General features: G+C 36.1%; 1 protein-coding gene and 1 long non-coding RNA gene across 3 annotated transcripts in view; one reads left to right on the top strand and one right to left on the bottom strand.

Moving 5' to 3' along the window:
• Positions 1-22,095, bottom strand: part of LOC138402829 (uncharacterized) — a 230,156-nt gene that overhangs the window by 134,787 nt on the left and 73,274 nt on the right. The window lies entirely within an intron of this gene.
• ush (Zinc finger protein ush) overlaps positions 4,948-22,095 on the top strand; it is a 249,280-nt gene continuing 232,132 nt past the window's right edge. The window contains exon 1 of one of the 2 annotated variants that reach the window (XM_034978611.2): positions 4,948-5,089. In XM_034978611.2, coding sequence (XP_034834502.1) covers positions 5,050-5,089 — 40 coding nt within the window. In that variant the 5' untranslated portion in view covers positions 4,948-5,049. The remainder of the gene's footprint in view (positions 5,090-22,095) is intronic. The other variant, XM_069500574.1, reaches the window with a different exon arrangement.

Genomic DNA, 22,095 nt, shown 5'->3' with positions numbered 1-22,095 from the left:
GTCAGAGCCTTATAACTTCTGAATTACTGACCGCAATGACTTCAAATTTAAACATAATATGAAAACTGACGGCCTTCAGCCGAATATTACAAAAACACATACAAAAATATAAAAGCTTTATTTCAGCGGGGCTCTCATATGAAATAGGGAGTTTTAAAGTGGCGATTGAATTCACCGCTATATGTCAAAAACGGTGACATAATATTAGAAATTGAAACGTGTGTATAATTTCGGTTATATCGTGCATCGAGACCAATAATTAATCTATGATATCGTGTACTTGAACAACAAAAATTAAAATCAAATATATGTTATAAAGAAACGAAATTATTTCATTTTTAATGGGCATCAGTATTTTTAACATAACTTTACAATAATCTTAATATTAGGTTGGGGAAAAAGTTTATTCGCATTTTTAAGAAAATTAAAAAAAATATAGTATAGTTTATTTACATTTAACTAAAGTATGTAGGTACCATTTTATTCGATAACTTTTTGCCATCTTGTAGGTAGGGACATGATCCCATTGCTATAGAAATTTTGGGACTTCTGATCAAAATACCGCGACAAGTGGTTTTGGCAGTCCTCTAGTGATGTTGTAACCTGACACTGCCTAAAGAATTCTGAAGAGACCGAAACAGCTGGAAATCTGAAGGTGCAAGGTCAGGACTATACGGCGGATGCATTAACACCTCCCAGCCAAATTTTCTTAACTTTTGCTGAGTGGCTAAAGATGTGTGAGGTCTAGCGTTATCATGATGAAAAACCACACCCCTTCTGTTGATTAATTCCAGCCGCTTTCTCTCAACTTCTTGCTTTAATCTTATCAGTTGTTCGCAGTAGAGTTCAGAATCGATGGTCCTGCCTGGTGATAACAGCTCATAATGAATAATGCCCTTCCAATCCCACCACACACACAGCATCACCTTGTTGCGAGTTAACCCGGGTTTCGCCACAGTCTGTGAAGCCTGACCGGCCTTTGACCACGACTTTCATCATTGAAGCAAGTGATTTAATGATTTCAAGCTTATTTCTTGGTTTAACGACATATTATTATGTAGATAACAACTACATTCCACGATTAGTTTATAATTTGATTTGTCGATATCTCGACCCAATTGCACGATCGTTGCAATTGGGTCTGGGCGATGGAGAGACTCTGAGCTTTTTTATGAAGTTCATAGTTAGCAATCATGTCTCAAAACCATATGTCAACAGGTATACATACCTACTCGTCTACAATATCGAGTGCAGAGCTCTTAATGATTACTGGGTGGGGCAGGCCATGAGCCTTAGTCATGATTTTTGTCTTACTCATGTCCATTTCTAGGCCCACCTGTTCTGAAGCTCTGCTGTCATTGAGCATTGCATTAAGGTCTTCCTCTGGTGCTGCAAATGTTCATGGGCGGCGGTATTCACTTAACATCAGGTGACCCGCCTGCTCGCTTGCTCGCTATATCTATTAAAAAAAAAAAAAAAAAAAAGTCTCTGCAATAACGACTATACATTGTCATCGGCAAATCAAAGGTGAGTGATGTACACGCCATTAGTGTTAATGCCAAGACCGTTCCAATCCTGAAACTTAAAACAGTCTTCTAAAGCAGCGGTAAAGGGCTTCGGGGGGGTTACGACTCCTTGCCTGGTCCTCAATGCGGACTGACATCGTGGCGGTTTTCGTACAAGCACTTCAGCACTTGAATATGCCAGTAGTCGATTTGGCACCTCTATGGCGATCTCAATACAGCCTATGTTTCCAAGGAATCTAAGGCTTTTTCACAAAAACATTAAACAAAGTGGCCGATTATATTCTTCAGTCTTCTGTATAACCTGCCGCAGCGTGTGGAAGTGATCCAGGTCCTGAAGCCCTTTCGGTATTTTTTGCTATCGAATTGAGTGGAGTTTCAAATGAGAGAGCGAGAAAATTTGGGGTTCATAAATATAAATATTAAAATATAACAAGCAACAGAAAAACAATTTTAAAAAGAGCCCTATTTGACTAGTAGTCATCATTCCTATTTGAACAATATCTAAAAACAACTTGAACAATATAGTAGGTAATGCTACCTAATACTCGTAGGTGGACCCCCCACTACGTGGACGGACGATATCAAACGAGTCGCAAAGAGCCGCTGGATTCAAGTGGCGCAAGACCGTGGCGTGTGGAAGTCCCTACAAAAGACTTACGTCCAGCAGTGGACGTCTATCGGTTGATGATGATGATATATCATAGACAACGTAAACGGCCAAGGACGAGGCGCGGATTTCCTGCCATGGCTTGAAATCCCAGAATCCAATAGTTTTTCATTTAAAACGACTAGTTAAATTTATATTTTACACATTTTCTCAGCTCGAGTGGCCATGTAAAAAAAAACACAACTTGAAAATGAAATTAAAATAAACCTTATGTCTACGGTAATAGAGTTTAAATTATTGTTAAAAATTGACGAGTTCTGGGACACATTGACGATTATTAGGACAAATCTGACGGATACTGGTACAAATCACTCATTTTTGTATTTTTTAATTATTAAATAACATTAATGAAACTTATTAATTCCAAAATTACATTTAATAAATACATTATAATATCTGCTTTCTTGTCATGTAATTTGTTTTGTTCTAAATTCACTAACAGCAACGTGGCAAAGCTGCAAAGTCAGCTAAATTGAGAAACCGACGAGTATTGGGACATTTCCCTTATAATAAATATTGCATGCTAATAGGCAGAATTTGGCTGTACCTTTTTGTTTTTGTAACATCTCGACTGTTTACCCAGATTCGCAATAAAGCAATTTGTATTTGTATTTGTATAAGATATTATAACACTATGTGCTATTATTATATATGTTATTAATTATGTATAGTATATGTTATTTAATTTTCATGGCAGCCATTTTGAAATTTTGATTATTTGTTGATACCTATAGCAGCAATAGAAGTAGGTAGATACCAGCTACCTACTCTGTGAAAATATCAACTGTCTACCTACCTTCGACGGTCCATGAGATATGAACATATACAGCCCACTCACAGAAAGACAAACAGATGGACAGACAGACGGACGTGGAATTTTTAAAAAACACAGGTATATAAGTATAGGTAGATATAATAAGTCACGGGCAACATCTAGTTTATATCCTTCTTGATTTTTCACGTTTCTGATTGATTACAAACTAATTTAAAAAATAATGATACTTTTTTCGTAGCCGGTTACGAAACAGCTACGAACTAGAATCATTAATATTCTCCAGTAATCTGATTTCGTAGCTGCTTACGAAAAAATAGTGAGCTACCAACGTGGATGAAAGCCACATTATTTTATGCCTTTACCTACTTGGAAATACCTTTGGTGCTGCAGATGTCCATGGGCGGCGCGGCGGCGGTACGTCTGCTCGCTTGCCAGTTGCTAGCATTGGTATAAACACACTTAGGTACCTACCTACTTGCTTATGCCCGCGACTTGGTCCGCACGGACTATACAAATTCCAAACCGCTATTTAACTTCCTTATGGGTTTAATTTTCAAAAATCCTCTCTTAACAGATGTCTACATCATAATATCTATCTGCATGCCAAACAGCCCAATATGGATATTAGGTAGTTTGAGCTGTGCGTTGACAGATCAGTTAGGCAGTCAGTCAGATTTTCCTTTCAGATACTTATAAACCTTAATATAGGCACTTCTATAGATTGGCCAGAATACCTACCTATAGCCAAAGAGAAGATAATCATGGGCAGTGGCGTGCGAGTCATAGAGGCATAAATGCACTGCTTACACCAGTTGTAATAGCTCAATGCATATTTTTCATTATGAACTGCCAGTAAACAGGTTCCTACCTAACTAATGCCTAGCCTGGCTACAAACCCTGTGCACGCCACTGATCATGGGTAGTGCCTACCTATACCGTACTTACCTGTAGTGGCTTGTGCAACAAAAAGTGTGCGGGTCAAAAAACCTTAAACCAAGGTAAAACTAGCTACGACAATAAGTCGTAGCTTTATCGTAGCATCTCTACAATAGGTAGGGTAAAGGTAGATATAGGTATTACCTAGTGATAATAAGAATTTAAATACTTACATTTTTATTTTATTATTCCTACCTATTAATTTGAATGTCAGCAAGTGGGTAATTTAAATTCTAGGATATCGTACTCAGGTACACGAAAGGTGCCAACAACAAACGAGACCCTATTAGGTATCTAAGTCTCCGCTGTCCGTCCGTCTGTCCGTCAGCGGGCTGTAAGTACCTACTGTATCTCATGCACCGTACCTTATAGGTAGAGACTTAAAAATTTTATAGAATGTGTATTTAGATATTTCTATTGCCTCTAGAACAACAAATATCTAATAAAAATTTCAAAATGGCTGCTATGATTTTTTTTTATAATGTTACTTGTACGATGTCGTGTGCGAGTTCGACTCGCACTGGATCGGTTTTTTTTTATTGATGAAAGTTAGAGCTTTTACTGTGGTAGGTAAAACGCTACCTAGGTACCTAAATAAAGATAGGTACGTCTGGGATGGAAGCTGGCTAACCTGCTAAGGTGGAAGGGGTATGGATGGCAGTAAAATATTTTATCTAATAGTAAAATGTTTTCTAAACTTTTAAACCTTACAATATTTTAATTAAGTAATTAGTACCTACCTAGGTATACCTACCTATCACATGATTGGTAACTGATAAGATAAGTAGCTAACATTCGACATTTGAAGAGAGATAAGAGCAGTCAGTTAAAGTTTACTCGGTAACTAAAAAGTCAACCTTAACCGTCAATTTGAAAAAAACTGAGTTTCCTTCAACCATTTTCCTAAAACCTAGCCTACGCCGCTACGCCTCTACGCAGAGGCTACGCTCAAGGGGGGTGCACACTGCACAGTGGGCGGGGCCAGCCAGCCTTCAGCCTTCGCGAATTGGCACCTCCCGCCTCTAACCAGTCGCGACCCAACCGCCGAACGAGTCGGACGTGCCAGTTGCAGTGTGAAGTTTGCCAGGATTTTATCGTGAAGTGTTGTGTGTGACATGTGGGGACAAGGAGCCCGGCGCTAGGACATGTCGCGAAGGAAACAGAGCAACCCCAAGCCTTTAAAACGTGAGTTCTGACTTTCGCTAAGTTAACACTAAAGTTAAGTAGTGCTGAGAAAAGTCTTACAGACAAGTTAAACTTGTTGCAAATCTTAAACTAACTTTCACGCATTCACGCAGCAAATTACAATAAGTAGGCAGGGAATGTGTTATGTTAAGAAGGTGCTTAGGTGCTTACCGACTATGAATCCGGCCATTTAAACTGCTAGCGAAAGGGATACTAAGTTACTTCTAAGTTATTAAACTGTCTAATAAATGGAGTCAAATTGCCAAACTCTACCTCAGGTTGACGGTACAGGTTGGCTCTACATGAAAACATGACACAAATCTACATAAGACAAAAGTCTAGGTATAGCACATGAGTAGATAATATGTATACCAACTCTGTGCCTAGAGTCCGTACAAAATGAGAACTCACTCGCCATTTTAACTTTATGTGTCAACTGTGATGTCAAAAGAACGCTTCACCTTTAAAAAAAGATTCCGACGAATTGAGAACCTCCTCCTTTTTTTGAAGTCGGTTAAAAATAAGGGCTAAAATCGTATTTCTGACATGGCAGTTGCCATTTAAAGTTAAAATGGCGCGTGAGAACTTAAAATCTATGCATTATACGATTTATTATGGTAAACCGTAGACATGACAGCTGATGACACATATAACCAAATAATTATGGCGAGTCTTTTCCCAAAATGTACACAATAGGTATTCACATTGCCTTTACCTACTCTACCTTTTCATTCAAAGGCACGGCTTGATGCTTCTACTCGTAGCTAACTTCACTAGAGTGAACGACTTCTCCAAATCTATAGGAAAAGGTGACTGACTGACTGACTGATCTATCACCGCACAGCTCAAACCACTGGACGGATCGGGCTGAAATTTGGCATGCAGATAGCTATTATAACGTAGACATCCGCTAAGAAAGGATTTTTCAAAATTCAACCCTTAAGGGGATAAAATAGGGGTTTGAAAGTGTAGTCCACGCAGACGAAGTCGCGAGCATAAGCTAGTTATCTATATCAAAGTTCAGTTAGGGAACTTCTAAGAAAACGTCGAGGCTTCGACATCACCGGCAGGTGTCACATGTTAGTACATGTGACGCAGGTAGCCCTAATGTAGTCCTATTTTTCTATGATTTTACGACAAAATAGCCTAAGAGGGAGGGAGGGCAACAAGATGGCACACTTATAACTTTAGAAAAGTTATGAAAAGATTTGAAAAATATGAAAATTGACATCTTATTTTTCAAATCTTGTACCTTTTGTACAAAAACGGACTATCGGGGCTCGTAGGAGAATACTAGGTAAAAGACAATTTTTGTATTCTTTTTACATACCTACCGACAAAAATATTGTCAAATAATATTTTCATGTTTTGATAAGATAGGTAGAAAGATGGAAAGTCTTTTTACACACAAAACAAGGAAACTAAAAACAAAAACAATTTTTTATGCCAAGACGGGCAATCTCCACCATGCAGCCTTGTTACGGCTTCTAGGTAGGTAATCTAGAAGTTATAGATATTTGTGTCAAGCCAAGACGTAAAATAGACGGACCGGAGCAAGTGGCGCTGATAGGCATTACCAAGATTTATTAAAATATGAAGAAATACCGAGGTGTGCCATCTTGTCCCCTACCTCCCCTATTGAAATGTCAATACGACAAGATAACGTGGTCTAGCACGTATTTAGTAATGTCACGTAATGTTGGTAACGTAACGAAATAATTATTGTGATTAAAGTTAATAGCACATAACCGCGTCTAGGATTTGTAGGGTTATAAATATATTCTTCTCTATATGGGTATAAAAATGAATCGCTGAATGTGTTGCAAAACGCAAATCTCGAGAACAACTGAACCGTTTTCGCTAATTCTTTTTTATAATATTCCTTGAAGTACGAGGATGGTTCTTACGGAGAGAAACATTTAAAAAAATTTAATCGACTGGTTAGGCGGAACGAAGTTCGCCGGGTCAGCTAGTAGCTAAGTAATAAATCGAGGGTTCTTTAACTTAATTTAGATGATCAGTTCCGCGCTGGGATTGTTTGTCTGAAGTGCGATAACTTATAAATTAAACTTATTGCAAGTAGGTAAGTAAAAAGAAAGGTGACCCAACAGGTAACGTAAAAGTCATAAGACTAATTCTGGGCCATATTGCTAAAAGAACAAAGTGCCTAGGTACCTAAACTAAATTCGTTAAAATGTAAGTTTGTCTATGAACTTATGACTAACACGAGGCAAATGATTGCGCATTGTACAAAAACAGATCGCAGCCGGGCTTATATAGGCTTATATATTTTATCTTTTCTATGAGATCTATAGAGCGCACTCTGATTTTGTTTAGACTTAAGACAGAGTTAAAACGAGACAGATGTATTTCTCTCACATAAATCTGTCTCGTTTTAACTCAAACTTACCTCAAACTCAATTTCACCCAAAGACCTGTCCAAATCACCATGTTGTACTACTTACTTGTCTTACGAGCACTATAGGTATCTTCTTCTTCTCAATCGTACACTCTTGACAGAGTGGTCGTGGCTATATGAATTCTTCACTGCTGCTCGTGCGATCTCCCTCCAGCGACTTCTGTTGGTGGCATTATGTGCACGCACGGAGAAAGGCGTGTTTTTTGCGGAGCGGTTTTAGTCCGTCCACCTAGTTGGGAAACACCCACGTGGTTGTGTGCCCTCCACTCGACCTTGTACCACGAGGTGTTCGATGATACCACTCTTCCTTGTAATAAATAAATAAATAAAATAAAATCTTTTTATTCAAAGCAACTATGGCTCAATTTGTTAGTAGACAGATTCACTTAAAAACTAGATAAGGCTAGCTTTAAGTTTTATTGTATTAAAAAAAAAAAAAAAAAAAAATAAAGCCTTAAAAACTAATGTTAGTAACTACTACCTACTATATTAGTGGCAAAAAGACAGTTTAATTATTTTTTTTACATTTACAAATGTGGCCTCACCAACACTTGAACAAAGTGTTTAAGCATGTTGAGCGCAGCCTTGTCAGTAGTGATGATGACTTCTTCCGCATTATTGCAAAGAAGTCATCAGTCCGTTCATTTGCGAATATTTCTGACGCTGAACAGAACCGCAGTATAATGTGTCCAAAGAACTTGAGGATTCGCAATTGTAATCTACTAGTGACGAAAGCCTTTGATTTATTATCAGTTCTTTGACAATGGAGACGTTTGTACGATGTGCGGTCCATTTTATTAATGTAGGAAAGTAACTATGTAAATAAATAATATTTTGATAGATGCTGTTTTTTTTCTGTTTGGCCATTGTCCTCTTACTAAAGTTATCACAGTAAAAACATAACAAAGTTATACTTAAGTACGTAGGTACCTAACTTAGATGTTTGCTTAATTTAGCACTTTACAGGAATAGTGATAACCGGGCATCGAACCTGGCACAATTTCCTCAACGGCGTGAGTCAAATACGGGTACAATTCTAACTAAGTACTTAATCACAATATTTGGTTTTGCTATGACTTGTAGAATTCGAATGAACAATAAAAATCCCCGCAGGAGTCATCTTAGAAACGTAATACCTACTTTATTTTTCCCAATTTACCTACCTTACCTAGCTCTCTTGTGAAAACTATTGAGATATCATAATATTTTGAGACGAAATATTGTATTTTTTCTTATCAACACAAAAAAGTATGGCATAAAAATGATTAAGTAAGGCAATTAATTATTATAAGTGAGTACAAAGCCATCAGCATCAGAATTCGGGAAAAAGTTGTCGTGTTGTCAGTGATTGTGTTAGACATCTTGAAATATAACCAGATTCAAAGATTTGACACATCACACAACTATAGACAAAGCTTACTTTCAATAGGTGTATATATCACGAGAAAAATAGTAGGTATGCAGGTTTTTTAGGGTTCCGTATCTCAAAAGGAAAAACGGAACCCTTATAGGATCACTTTGTTGTCTGTCTGTTTGTCGGTCTGTCAAGAAACCTACAGGGTACTTCCCGTTGACCTATAGAATCATGAAATTTCGCAGGTAGGTAGGTCTTATAGCTGACATTCGGGGAAAAATCTGAAAACTGCGAATTTGTGGTTATATCACACAAAAAAAAAATTAAATTGAAATTGAATTAATAATTATTATTTTCAATTTTCGAAGTAAGATAACTATGGATAACTAGGTATCAAGTGGGGTATCATATGAAAGGTGCATCATAGTATTTGAATTATCGTGCAAAATGTCGAAAAAATAGGACTTTAGTACGAAACCCTTGTTGCGCGAGCCTGACTCGCACTTGGCCGGTTTTTTAAATTAAGAATAATAGATAATAGAGTCTCCACACCGCGAAAAATCCCCTTTTTGGAAAAGAACCCTGGACGGGTTTGAAAGTAAGTACCTAAGTAGTCGGCAGTGGCGTGCACGTCATAAAGGCATAAATGCACTGCTTACCCCAGTTGTAATAGCTCAATGCATATTTTTCATTATGACCTGCATGTAAACAGCCTACCTAACTAATGCCTATCCTGGCTTCGAACACTGTGCACGCCACTGGTATTCGGGCATTTTCTACTAATCACGTGAGTTTAGCTGTAAGAGATTCGTATTGTACACAACTACAATTTCTCAATCTTTACTGTGACTTTCAAGGTTCAACAGATTTTTGATCGCAATAAATATTATATGTACCTAAGTAATTATGTATCTACTAGATGAAAACAGTTTTGTGTTCCCAATATTTTTTAAATAATTCATCAGTTGTTTATAAAAGAGAAAGTTCTCTGATAACCGTTTGGCTCTTTCACGAAATGTCAAGGTGATGTAACATTTTATCCATTTTTAGGGTTCCATTATTCAAGAATGAACCCTTGCCTCCGATAAAACCACTACTAACTAATATTACTAATGGTTCGCCCCGAACTTAGACCTCGCGGTATCCAATAATTCCATTATACCATAACAGCGCCATATATTAACATTAATGTGAACTTATGTTAAAACTATTAAAAATGAAAAATGAAATAATTCCGTTTCTTTTGAATATTTATCTAATGTTAGTATTTGTTCTTCAAGTACAGGATATTACTGAAATTGTACACAAGTTTCAGTTTCTAATATGTAGCCGTTTTTGACATATTATAAATTATAACGTCGAATTCAAACCCCACTTTTATTTTTTAAGCCCCTCATTTCTTATGGGACCCCCCCTGAAATAAAGCTTTTTACATTATTTTATGCAATACGCAGCCAGTATCAGTTAAACTTATTTAACACTAGCTGATGCCCACGACTTCGTTCGCATCGTTTTAGGTTTTTGTAAATCCTATATAACTCTTTGATTTTCCGGGATAAAAAGAAGCGTATATCACTCTCCAGATCTTTAACTATACCCATGCAAAAAATAAAGTGGCTCCGTTGCGACGTGACTGAATGACACACCAACAAACAATTACACTCTCGCATTTATTTATAACCTATGCTCGCGACTTCGCGTGGAATACACAAATTTCAAACCCATATTTCAGTACTTTAGGGGTTGAATTTTCAAAAATCCTTTCTTAGCTGATGCCTACGTCATAATAGCTATCTGCATGCGAAATTTCAGCCCGATCTGTCCAGTAGTTTGAGCTGTGCGTTGATAGATCAGTCAGTCAGTCAGTCAGTCAGCCACCTTTTCCTTTTATATACATATTTAAGATATGGGTAGTGAAGGGTAAAGGGTATGATGCTAAGTTAAATTACCTACTAGCATGAATACGGAACCCTGTCTGATGCGTGTTATGAGATGTGCTTGACCAGTTTTTTAATTGTACGCGGTACGGGTTCAATACACTGTTATCACGAATTAATGTTTTCTCTGATTGTTTGTTTATCACCGGGTGATATACTGAGTATTATATCGTGGAATCCTCCAGTAACGGGTATCGATCGATCTTTGATCTGCTCATTAGTTGGTGATTTTTAGGGTTCCGTACCTCAAAAGGAAAAATGGAACCCTTATAGAATGACTCCTCATTTCTTATTCGAACCGCTAGGATATGAATCGCCCTTCCAGCAATGTTTTCTCCTCCAATTTTAATATGGGTACTGTTGGGATATTTTGATTTTATAGGAAAAATATCAGTAAAAAGAAAAACTTGGACGTCCTGTTTGAGATATATATTTGAAGTGAGTGAATATGTCATCGAATGTAAAACAAAAAACTCTTAGAAAAAATAAGAATAATAACATATTTAAATATAAACAATTTAGTTTACAGCCAGTTCCAACAGGTACCTTCAATTCAAGAGTGAATAGGCATCTTCTAGGCAAGCCCGCTCCATCTAAGGCTGCACCATCTCTAATTGCCAACAGATCTGATTACAGCCAAGCATCTATAGGTCTATAGGTTATAAATTCGATACGGAAACGAAGTTGTGGGCAAAAGCTAGTAGTTAATAAAATCTTTAATCTAGTCTTAAAAGTTATCAATTAATCGCAGTATAACCTACCTAAGTGCGAACTTTACGCCATTTGAAGTAATATTTCGTATGATACCTAGATAGGTAACTCATCTATGTACCTATGATGAGATTAAGTGGGAGCAGAAAATATCACGTCGTCGTTATAAATAGACGATAAGCGGACAAATAAGATATCACAGAGACAATTATATTATAATTGGTCACTGTTTGTTTATCAGACTGTCACTGTCTCTACCTCTAAGTAAATATATCTTAACTATATCTACATAAACATATCTTTAAATATATAAACAAACTAGCTGATCCCCGCGGCTTCGCCCGCGTAGATTTAGGTTTTTAAAGATCCCGTATAGCCTATGTCACTCAGGAATAATGTAGCTTTCTACTGGTGAAAGAATTTTTAAAATCGGTTCAGTAGTTCTAAAGATTACCCCCTACAAACAAACTTAACGACATTACCTCTTTATATAATACTAGCTGATCCCCGCGGCTTCGCCCGCGTAGATTTAGGTTTTTAAAGATCCCGTATAGCCTATGTCACTCAGGAATAATGTAGCTTTCTACTGGTGAAAGAATTTTTAAAATCGGTTCAGTAGTTCTAAAGATTACCCCCTACAAACAAACTTAACGACAATTATCTCTTTATATAATATAGCTGATCCCCGCGGCTTCGCCCGCGTAGATTTAGGTTTTTAAAGATCCCGTATAGCCTATGTCACTCAGGAATAATGTAGCTTTCTACTGGTGAAAGAATTTTTAAAATCGGTTCAGTAGTTCTAAAGATTACCCCCTACAAACAAACTTAACGACATTACCTCTTTATATAATAATACAACGGGCCGTGCAGCAGAAATCGTAATATTTTAATTTCGCCATAACTTCAAAACCAAACGTCCAATTTTAATCATTCAAAGACCAAATATTATCTCCATAAACTGTTCTTAGTGATGAAATCATTTATTTTGATAAGGATTAATAGCATGAGTAAAATAAACGCGTTTAAATGTAGTCCAAAAAAATTCAAGATTTTTAAATAAAAAAATGGTTGCTGTGCCTCACTCGACATAGATGGGTATAGTGTGTCGCGGACTTTTTTGTAGATATTTATAAGATCTACAATTAATTAGAACATTTTATGGTTCTATCTTTTATAGTTTAGGCAGCGTACGCAAAATAAGTAACTTTTCTGGTTGATTTTTTACACCTTGTGTCCGAAAAACCCAAATATCTTACGGAACCCTATTTTTTTCCAAAATAAAATATAGCCTATGTTACTCGTGGATAATGTAGCTTTCGAATGGTGAAAGAATTTTTAAAATCGGTCCAGTAGTTTTTGAGCCTATTCAGTACAAACAAACAAACAAACAAACAAACAAACAAACAAAGTTTTCCTCTTTATAATATTAGTGTAGACAACGGGCCGTGCAGCAGAAATCGTAATATTTTAATTTCGCCATAACTTCAAAACCAAACGTCCAATTTTAATCATTCAAAGACCAAATATTATCTCCATAAACTGTTCTTAGTGATGAAATCATTTATTTTGATAAGGATTAATAGCATGAGTAAAATAAACGCGTTTAAATGTAGTCCAAAAAAAATTCAAGATTTTTAAATAAAAAAATGGTTGCTGTGCCTCACTCGACATAGATGGGTATAGTGTGTCGCGGACTTTTTTGTAGATATTTATAAGATCTACAATTAATTAGAACATTTTATGGTTCTATCTTTTATAGTTTAGGCAGCGTACGCAAAATAAGTAACTTTTCTGGTTGATTTTTTACACCTTGTGTCCGAAAAACCCAAATATCTTACGGAACCCTATTTTTTTCCAAAATAAAATATAGCCTATGTTACTCGTGGATAATGTAGCTTTCGAATGGTGAAAGAATTTTTAAAATCGGTCCAGTAGTTTTTGAGCCTATTCAGTACAAACAAACAAACAAACAAACAAACAAACAAACAAACAAACAAACAAACAAAGTTTTCCTCTTTATAATATTAGTGTAGATGTAGATAAAAAATAAAATATATAAGTGTAGATGTAGATAAATAAAAATATTTTTTATTCAATAGGGTCTTGACTCTTGGACTATAGTAATAAAATGAAGTGATTTTTTTGTAAAGCGGTAGTTTATGGGGCTAAAATTCACTATTAAAGAAAATACTAGATTACAACATGGGTTTATTTAAGGGGCGGACCAACAAATTCCTAAAAGGCCGGCAACGCATCGGCGGTTCCTCAAAAAAATTGATTTTTATTTATTTTTAACATGAACGGTCATGCTGTACGGAGGTGAACGAGGTGAATAATGAAGTCACAATCCGTAAACGACAAAAAAAATATTTGGCGTTTACGTCATGTGACGTCATTAATCGCTTTCCGTACAGCGAGACTGATGCTGATGCCCGCGACTTCGCACGTGTGGATTTAGGTTTTTAAAATTCCCGTGGGAACTCTCTGATTTTCCGGGATCAAAAGTAGCCTATGTCCTTCCCCAGGATGCAAGCTATCTCTGTACCAAATTTCGTCGGTTGAACGGATGGGCCGTGAAAAGCTAGCAGACAGACAGACAGGCACACTGTCTCATTTATAATATTAGTATGGATGAACTTGATGACTTGCCTATGCTGCCTATGCTGCTGACGCAGGTAGGTACTGCAACCAGCACCCCTATGTTAGCGTCAAGTCTTACGGCAACGCAACACAACCCTAAGTGATAGGGTACCGATGACGAGACCATATTATATCTTGTATAGTAAACTTTCTAAAAACATTATAATATTATGTCGTAGTCAATAAAAAAACCGGCAAAGTGCGAGTCAGGCTCGCGCAATGAGGGTTCCGTACTACAGTCGTATTTTTCGCCATTTTGCACGATAATTCAAAAACTATGATGCATAAAAATAAATAAAAATCTGTTTTAGAATGTACTGGTGTACCTTTCATATGATACCCCACTTGATATAGTCACTCACTTCGAAACTTGAAAATACTAATTATTAGTTCATGACCACAATTTCATTTTTTTTTGTGTGATCTAACCCTAAATTCACGGTTTTCAGATTTTTCCCCAAATGTCAGCTATAAGATCTACCTACCTGCCAAATTTCATGATTCTAGGTCAACGGGAAGTACCCTGTAGGTTTCTTGACAGACAAACAGAGTGATCCTATAAGGGTTCCGTTTTTCCTTTTGAGGTACCCTAAAAAGAATTAGGTAGTTCAGTTGCTATTAATCGTGCACACTTTTTTATAGTTAATTTGAATAATTAACCATATCATCGCTATGATAATTCTATACTTAATATAAAAATGAATCACTAAATGTGTTGCTCATCGCAAATCTCGAGAACAGCTGAACCGATTTCGCTAATTCTTTTTTTATAATATTCCTTGAAGTACGGCGATGGTTCTTACGGAGAGAAAAATTTAAAAAATTTGAACCGACTATTAGGCGGAACTAAGTTCGACAGGGAAGCTAGTTCCTTATAAATAATATTATATGTAGGCACAGGTTTAAATAATTATAATATCTATTTACTAACTCGTGTCTCTTGTTGCTACAATATTATTATACCTTCTGTTTTAATGCATTTTAATTGTAATACTAACTAATAAATACATTACAGAGTCTCGATAGCTCAACGGTTAAAGGAGCGGACTGAAAACCGAAAGGTCACCGGTTCATATCCCACCCGTTGCACTATTGTCGTACCTATACTCCTAGCACAAGCTATACGCTTAGTGACAACGACAGGGTCTTCTCCGGTTGGCCGAAGGCCAAGCTTAGTGAGGAGGTTTCCAGGAAACGTTCAAGATAATTTTCATAGATGGCGCTGAATACTTTCGACGACACACATTTTACAACTTTGGAAGTGTCTCTCGCGCAAACAATTCAGTTTAGAAGAAAATAATATAAGAAACCTCAATATCATTTTTGAAGACCTATCCATAGATACCCACACGTATGGGTTTGATGAAAAAAAAAATTGAGTTTCAGTTCTAAGTATGGGGAACCCCAAAATTTATTTGTGTAAAAATCTTAATTCGGTTCACAGAATACATCTACTTACTAAGTTTCAACAGTATAGCTCTTATAGTATCGGGAAAAAAGTGGCTGTGACATACGGACGGACAGACAGACATGACGAATCTATATGGGTTCCGTTTTTTGCCATTCGGCTACGGAACCCTAAAAATGCCTTTCAAAAGTCTAGACTCTAAAGTCGCCATTACCACGACATTCAAATCTCAACGAGGCGACAGATAAGAGCCCGTGTTAGTGGCCTGGTGTAACAGATTTGGTTTGTCGCTCGCACAGATAGTGGCAAGTGCAGCACTTGACTTGAGCGAGTAATGGGAGATAAGGGTTCCCACACGCGCACCGACAACCGATTTATTGACTCATCAATCTGTTTCACGCGCTAATTTGTTATGGATTTTACGATTGCCACTTATTATAGATTCTTAACTCTACATTTTTATACAGTGTGTTATATGAAACTAGGTACTTACTTTCAGATTTATCTTTTACAGAAATTTTTGAAAACAGTGAAACTTCTGCCAAATTGTTTTAACACAATTACAGTAATGTAAGTATAGAAATTGAAATCGATCCTATTTATGAATTAAAATATTATTTCATGTTTTTTTTAAACTAAAAAAAATTAATTGTTCCGTCCATTTGGGTGCTTAATCAATTAAGCACCTATATTATTTTTATTGAAGTAAGGTATTATTAGTAAGTAGTAAGAATAAATCAATTTTAGTGACAATGGTGATGATTATTAATAGGTATGCATTTGGTAAATTTCAAAAGCGCCTTAGCCGTGTCCTATACAATTGTTGTTGGCACTTGCGTGAGAATTTCTGGCAAATTGTCATCAACGTACAATATTGCCGCCGACGCATTGCAACACAGCTGAGCATAAGCTAGATCATTATGATTTCAAAGACATGAGAATATACGCAGAAAATTTTCTCTATTCAGATCTTCTCAATAAAAAGTTGGAGGATTTTCTTTCAATGCAAAAAACTGGCCAAGTGCGAATCAGGCTCGCGCACTGAGGGTTCTGTACTAAATTCGTATTACTTCGAAATTTTGCACGATAATTCAAAAACAAATATGCATAAAAATAAATAAAAATCTGTTTAAAAATGCACAGGTAAAGCCCTTTCATAATATGATACGCCACTTGATATAGTTAACTTACTTCGAAAATTGAAAATAAGTACCTAATAATTATTAGTTAATGACTACAATTTAATTTTTTTTGTGTGATGTAACCCTAAATTCACGGTTTTCAGATTTTTACCCTTATATCTGCTAAAGGACCTACCTACCTGCCAAATTTCATGATTCTAAGTCAATGGGAAGTACCCTGTAGGTTTCTTGACAGACAGACGGTCAGACAGACAGACAGACAACAAAGTGATCCTATAAGGGTTCCGTTTTTCCTTTTGAGGTACGGAACCCTAAAAACCGATAAATATCGCCGATCAACAGATCATAAAGCAACCCACAAAGGGCCATCCCATCCAATAATTAATCCTGTTTAAGGAAATACAGAAACAAAATGAGCAGAAACACAATCTTCATGGAAAGCATAACTTTACGCACAATAGAACACCCGTCAACAGCGTTTTGCTTGGTGACTCCTGCGCCCGCGCACAATGTACCTTTGATCTCGCCGAGCCGATATTGAAGTTCAGCAATCGTACAGTTCCGAAACAGCCGTAGTCCACGTCCAAATGTTAACAGTTAACACAATCAAAACACTGCACTGGAGTCCTTTTTCTTCTTGCATATTATGGCAGTTTGTAAAAGTTAAGTTCAAACATATTGTATAGTGACAGTATATATGATATTTCCAGTACAATAACGTACCTAAATTAGTCTTTAGTCTTGTAAATATATAAAAGGATTGACTGACTGACTGATCTATCAACGCACAGCCCAAACTACTGGACGGATCGGGCTGAAATTCAGCATGCAGATAGCCATTATGACGTAGGCTTCCACTGAGAAAGGATTTTTGAAAATTCAACCCCTAAGGCGGTGAAATAGGGGTTTGAAATTTGTGTGGTCCGCGGACGCGGACGAAGTCGTGAGCATAACCTAGTATTAAATAAAAGGAAAGTTTGACGACTGATAAAAAAATGCAATATAAGAACAAGTGCAAAAGCAAGTAAAGTTTCACTTCACTTGTTTTTGCAAATTACTTCACGATTAGGTACTTAATTCTTGACTGACTGTTTGGGCGTCTATTATGTCCGACCTATAGGCACAGTCGGCCTCAGAATTCGAGTAGCGATCCTGCAAAACTATTGCATGAGCATTGAGCATTCTCACCTTTTTCTATAAACTCGCCACACAGATGTCCGCACAACCGTGCTGTGCAGTGACAGTGAATTTGATCATTAAAATGCTAAACGAGTTTTGGCCTTTGACTGTACATGCGCGCATCGGGTCATCCGATTGAGTTCTGCTTAGCACCCGCTTCGTTGCAGTTCAAATCAAATCAATTCGAATGGTTTATTTAAAATAGGTAATAAATTACACTTCTTGATAGTTGCATTTGTAAGATGATATAGTGTTGACAAATTTTGCGCGAACTTAAAACTAAAGCTACGAGGGTTCCAAACGCGCCCAGGTCAGTTGTAATGCAAAAGTAGCTACGTTTGTTTCGGTACTGTATGGTTGCTAATCTGTGTTATTATCGAATACGTTGAGCGTGTCTTGAGTGGTGTCGCCGACTGTCCCGATTAATGCAGGGCGTCCCGATATACGAGAGCCCGATCTGATTTGCTAGTCTTTAGAGGCGTCAGTTGCCATGCTGTTGAGAAAATTGTACTCGTTTGACATTATGGTAAGTGGTTTAGAAAAAGTTGCAATAATATTAAAATTTAACCATCCATAGTCCAAACCTACCTACTAATATTATAATTCATAGTATCCATACTAATAATTATTATTTTTTACCTGGCTGAGTTTGTTGTCTTCTCAGACCTGGGCGCGTTTGGAACCCTCATAGCTTTAGTTTTAAGTTTGCGTAATAATTATCACCACTATATTATGTAGGTATCTTACAAATCCAGCCACTGACAATCGAAAAATAATTTATTACCTATTTTGAATAAATCATTTGACTTTGACTTTTACTTTATTCTTTTAAGGGTTCCGTACCTCAAAAGGAAAAAGGAAACCTTACAGAATCACTTCGTTGTCTATCTGTCATGTCTGCCAAGAAACCTACAGGGTTCATAACAAATAATTAGTATTTTCAACTTTTAAAGTAAGATTACTATACCAAGTGGGGTATCATATGAAAGAGCTTTACCTGTACATTGTAAAACGACTCTAGTACGGAACCCTCGGTGCGCGAGTCTGACTCGCACTTGGCCGGGTTTTTTTAAATCGTACCAGATAGTACTGATACTTTGTCCGCCTGGTTAAATAGGTTTTATAAAATCCCGCGGGAATTTTGATATTCCGAGAAAAAAAGTTGCCTATGATGGCGTTAAATTGAGGGCATTTAAGCTATCTCCATTCCTTACCCCAGCTATGACTCAACCCCAAAAAAAAAAGAGAAAAAAAGAAGCTATTTCTACTCCATAAAAATACGTCCAAACACATAGGTAATTATAATATTACTAGCTTATGCTCACGACTTCACGACACACAAATTTCAATGGGTTGAATTTTCGAAAATTCTTTCTTAGCGGATGCCTACGTAATAGCTATCTGCATGCCAAATTTTTGCCCGATCCGTTCAGTAGTTTGAGCGTTGATATATCAGTCAGTCAGTCAGTCAGTCAGTCACCTTTTCCTTTTAAATATTTAGATTTGGATCTTTACACAAGTTTTAAATTATATTGTAATTAAAATTACATACGTATTTAAGCCACTCATTGCTTGTAACATCTGATAGCTTATCAGTTACACAGTATTACTGAGTGTTCTCCAAATTATTGCAAAACCCGTCTTATCAGTACCTATTACTAAGTGTAGGTGTTATCGGGCAATTTCTAAATGAAGACCAAGAAATGTGAAAGAATTGTACTAGGGTATTGGTCTGTAACTCTGTAGTAATAAAATGATGCCACGTCTGCCGCAGAACCGATGGCCGCTGGGGCAGACGTGTTCTGGAGTAGAGACCGCGTATCGGCAAGCGCAGTGTGGGACGACCCCCAACCCGCTGGACTGACGACCTTAAGGAGGCAGCCGGAAGTGGGTGGATGAGGAAGGCGGAGGAACGTGTGTGGTGGCGCGCTCTAGGGAAGGCCTATGTCCAGCAGTGGACACAAACAGGCTGAGAGATTGATTGAATAAAATGATGTGATTTTTTGTGTAATGGTAGTTTATGGGGCTAGAATTCATTATTATAGAGAATTATTAAAAAATTATGATTTTTATTTATTTTAAATATAATTAATAATTAACGTCGCGCAGCAACAGAAAGCGATTAATGACGTCACAATGAAAATATTTTCCAGCAGAAATACTCTATATTTAAGTTAAAAATTGAAAAATATTTGTCGTTTACGGATTGTGACGTCATTAATCGCTTTTCGTACAGCGTTTTATTGTGGCAACTAAATTCCTAAATATAATATCGACATTCGTGAGGGTGTCAATCGACTTGACATCCTACACACGAAACTCCATACGAAACAGCAATGTTACCGACTTGACACCCCAAATGGTATTTAAACGCAGTCAAAAAGTGCCACGCGCGACCCCGTGGGAACTCGCCGCAAGAGGGTTAACACCCCAACGTAACAACCCTCGGTGTTAAAGCGTTTTGAGATACGTGGGATTAACAGATTCAAAGAGAAGTAGTAGGTTAGTTAGGGTTATGGAGAGTCAAATGGATTTGTTTGTTTATTTCTGTTTTTTTTTTATAGAAATAGGGTCCGACTGTAGTAATAAAATTTCGTACGAACGAACTTCGTATCGCCTATCAGTCGATTCTTTTTCTGGATTTTTTAAATTTTTCTCTCCGTAAGAACCATCTCTGTACTTCAAGGAATATTATGAAAAAAGAATAAACGAAATCGGTTAAGCTGTTCTCGAGATTTGCGATCAGCAACACATTCAGCAATTCATTTTTATATAAATAGAAAAAGATTAAACGACAAAACATACATTCTAGACTAAAAAAATAAATCAGAAACTTTAGTAAAAAGTTAATATTTATTACTTTTATTACTAACCTTGTTGGGAATTACCTACTGTTTAAGGACAGCTAAATTCCTAGTACTTCAGTATCAGAATTCAATAATATTAATTTAAATGGAAAATAAAATAACCTCAATTTATCCTTATTCCATATTAAATTCTTAGTCACAGATGTGTTGATTAATTAATTACTCATGATTTAGTCAGAAATGTTATATCTAATAACTAATTATTATAACATGGAGGTTAACGGTTAACAGTTATGTATTGCTAATAGCCAACCGATTCAGTAGGTATATGATTAAATACATTTTGAGACAAATAATTTTGTATTACATTATTTACTAAGCACATAACTTGTAGGAAAACCTTTATAAAGAAAAGGAGGCTGATGTATTTAGAAAAAAAGGTGTCTTACTATAGCTACTGTAGGTTTTTCTTTTGATCAAAATGTATGGTAACAGATTTTGTAAGTTGATTTCCTGATTCCCGAATCAAAGATAAACTCATTGTAATAGAATAAAAGTATGTAAGTACAAAATATGTTATTGTATATAATATACTCCCAATATGCCTTATTTAATTTTACGATTAATAATAATTAGGTATAACCAAAAAACAAAAATAACACGTCAATAAATAATATCTACTTATTGTTTTAATCCTACATTTTAATCTTTGTTAAATCGTTGAATAATTAAACATTTAACGCGACCAAGGCCTTACCTAAGTACAAAACGACATTCCAAAAGTGAAATATACATGGAAATAAATATGCCAATGTCATCCTTTCTGCTATTGAAATAAGGAACAAATTCGCTTGCATAAATACTGTCATAGTATTCAATTATGTAAAGATAGATTAGTATGTATCTCATCTAGATAAGAGTTTAGCGAACTGATATGGCTATCAAGTGGATTAAATCGCTCGGATATTCTAGTGATAACGATCAGGAGATAGCTAGCACTGATATCGGATTTAAAATTGAAATCAAGTACAGGTACAGGGTAGTGCTGAACAAATATATTAAATGTTAATATATAAAATTATTAAATAAGAAAAAAAATTAAGATAACTTTACATAAATCATATTTTTTAATTAAATACGATTAATAGGTTCAAATTCAAACTAAGCAATTCATAGATACCTATTATGTGAACAATTTTGAATACAACAAATTGTAAAATGCTTTAATTATGTTTAATAATTAAGAAGGTACAAAATAAATTGTAAAATTTAAAATGTCTTAGTGACTATAAAATATAATTGAAGTTAAACTAAAATAAAAATAAAACAAAATTACAGTAATAGTGAGTTTCTTGCTTAATAATATCATTTTATTAATGTAATTATTTTATTTTAAAATCTTTACTTAT

Source organism: Maniola hyperantus, chromosome 1 (assembly GCF_902806685.2).
Source record: "Maniola hyperantus chromosome 1, iAphHyp1.2, whole genome shotgun sequence".
In the NCBI taxonomy this organism is placed as follows: domain Eukaryota; kingdom Metazoa; phylum Arthropoda; class Insecta; order Lepidoptera; family Nymphalidae; genus Maniola; species Maniola hyperantus.
Note: the sequence above shows the minus strand (reverse complement) of the source record. Positions and strands in the feature narration are given on the sequence as shown.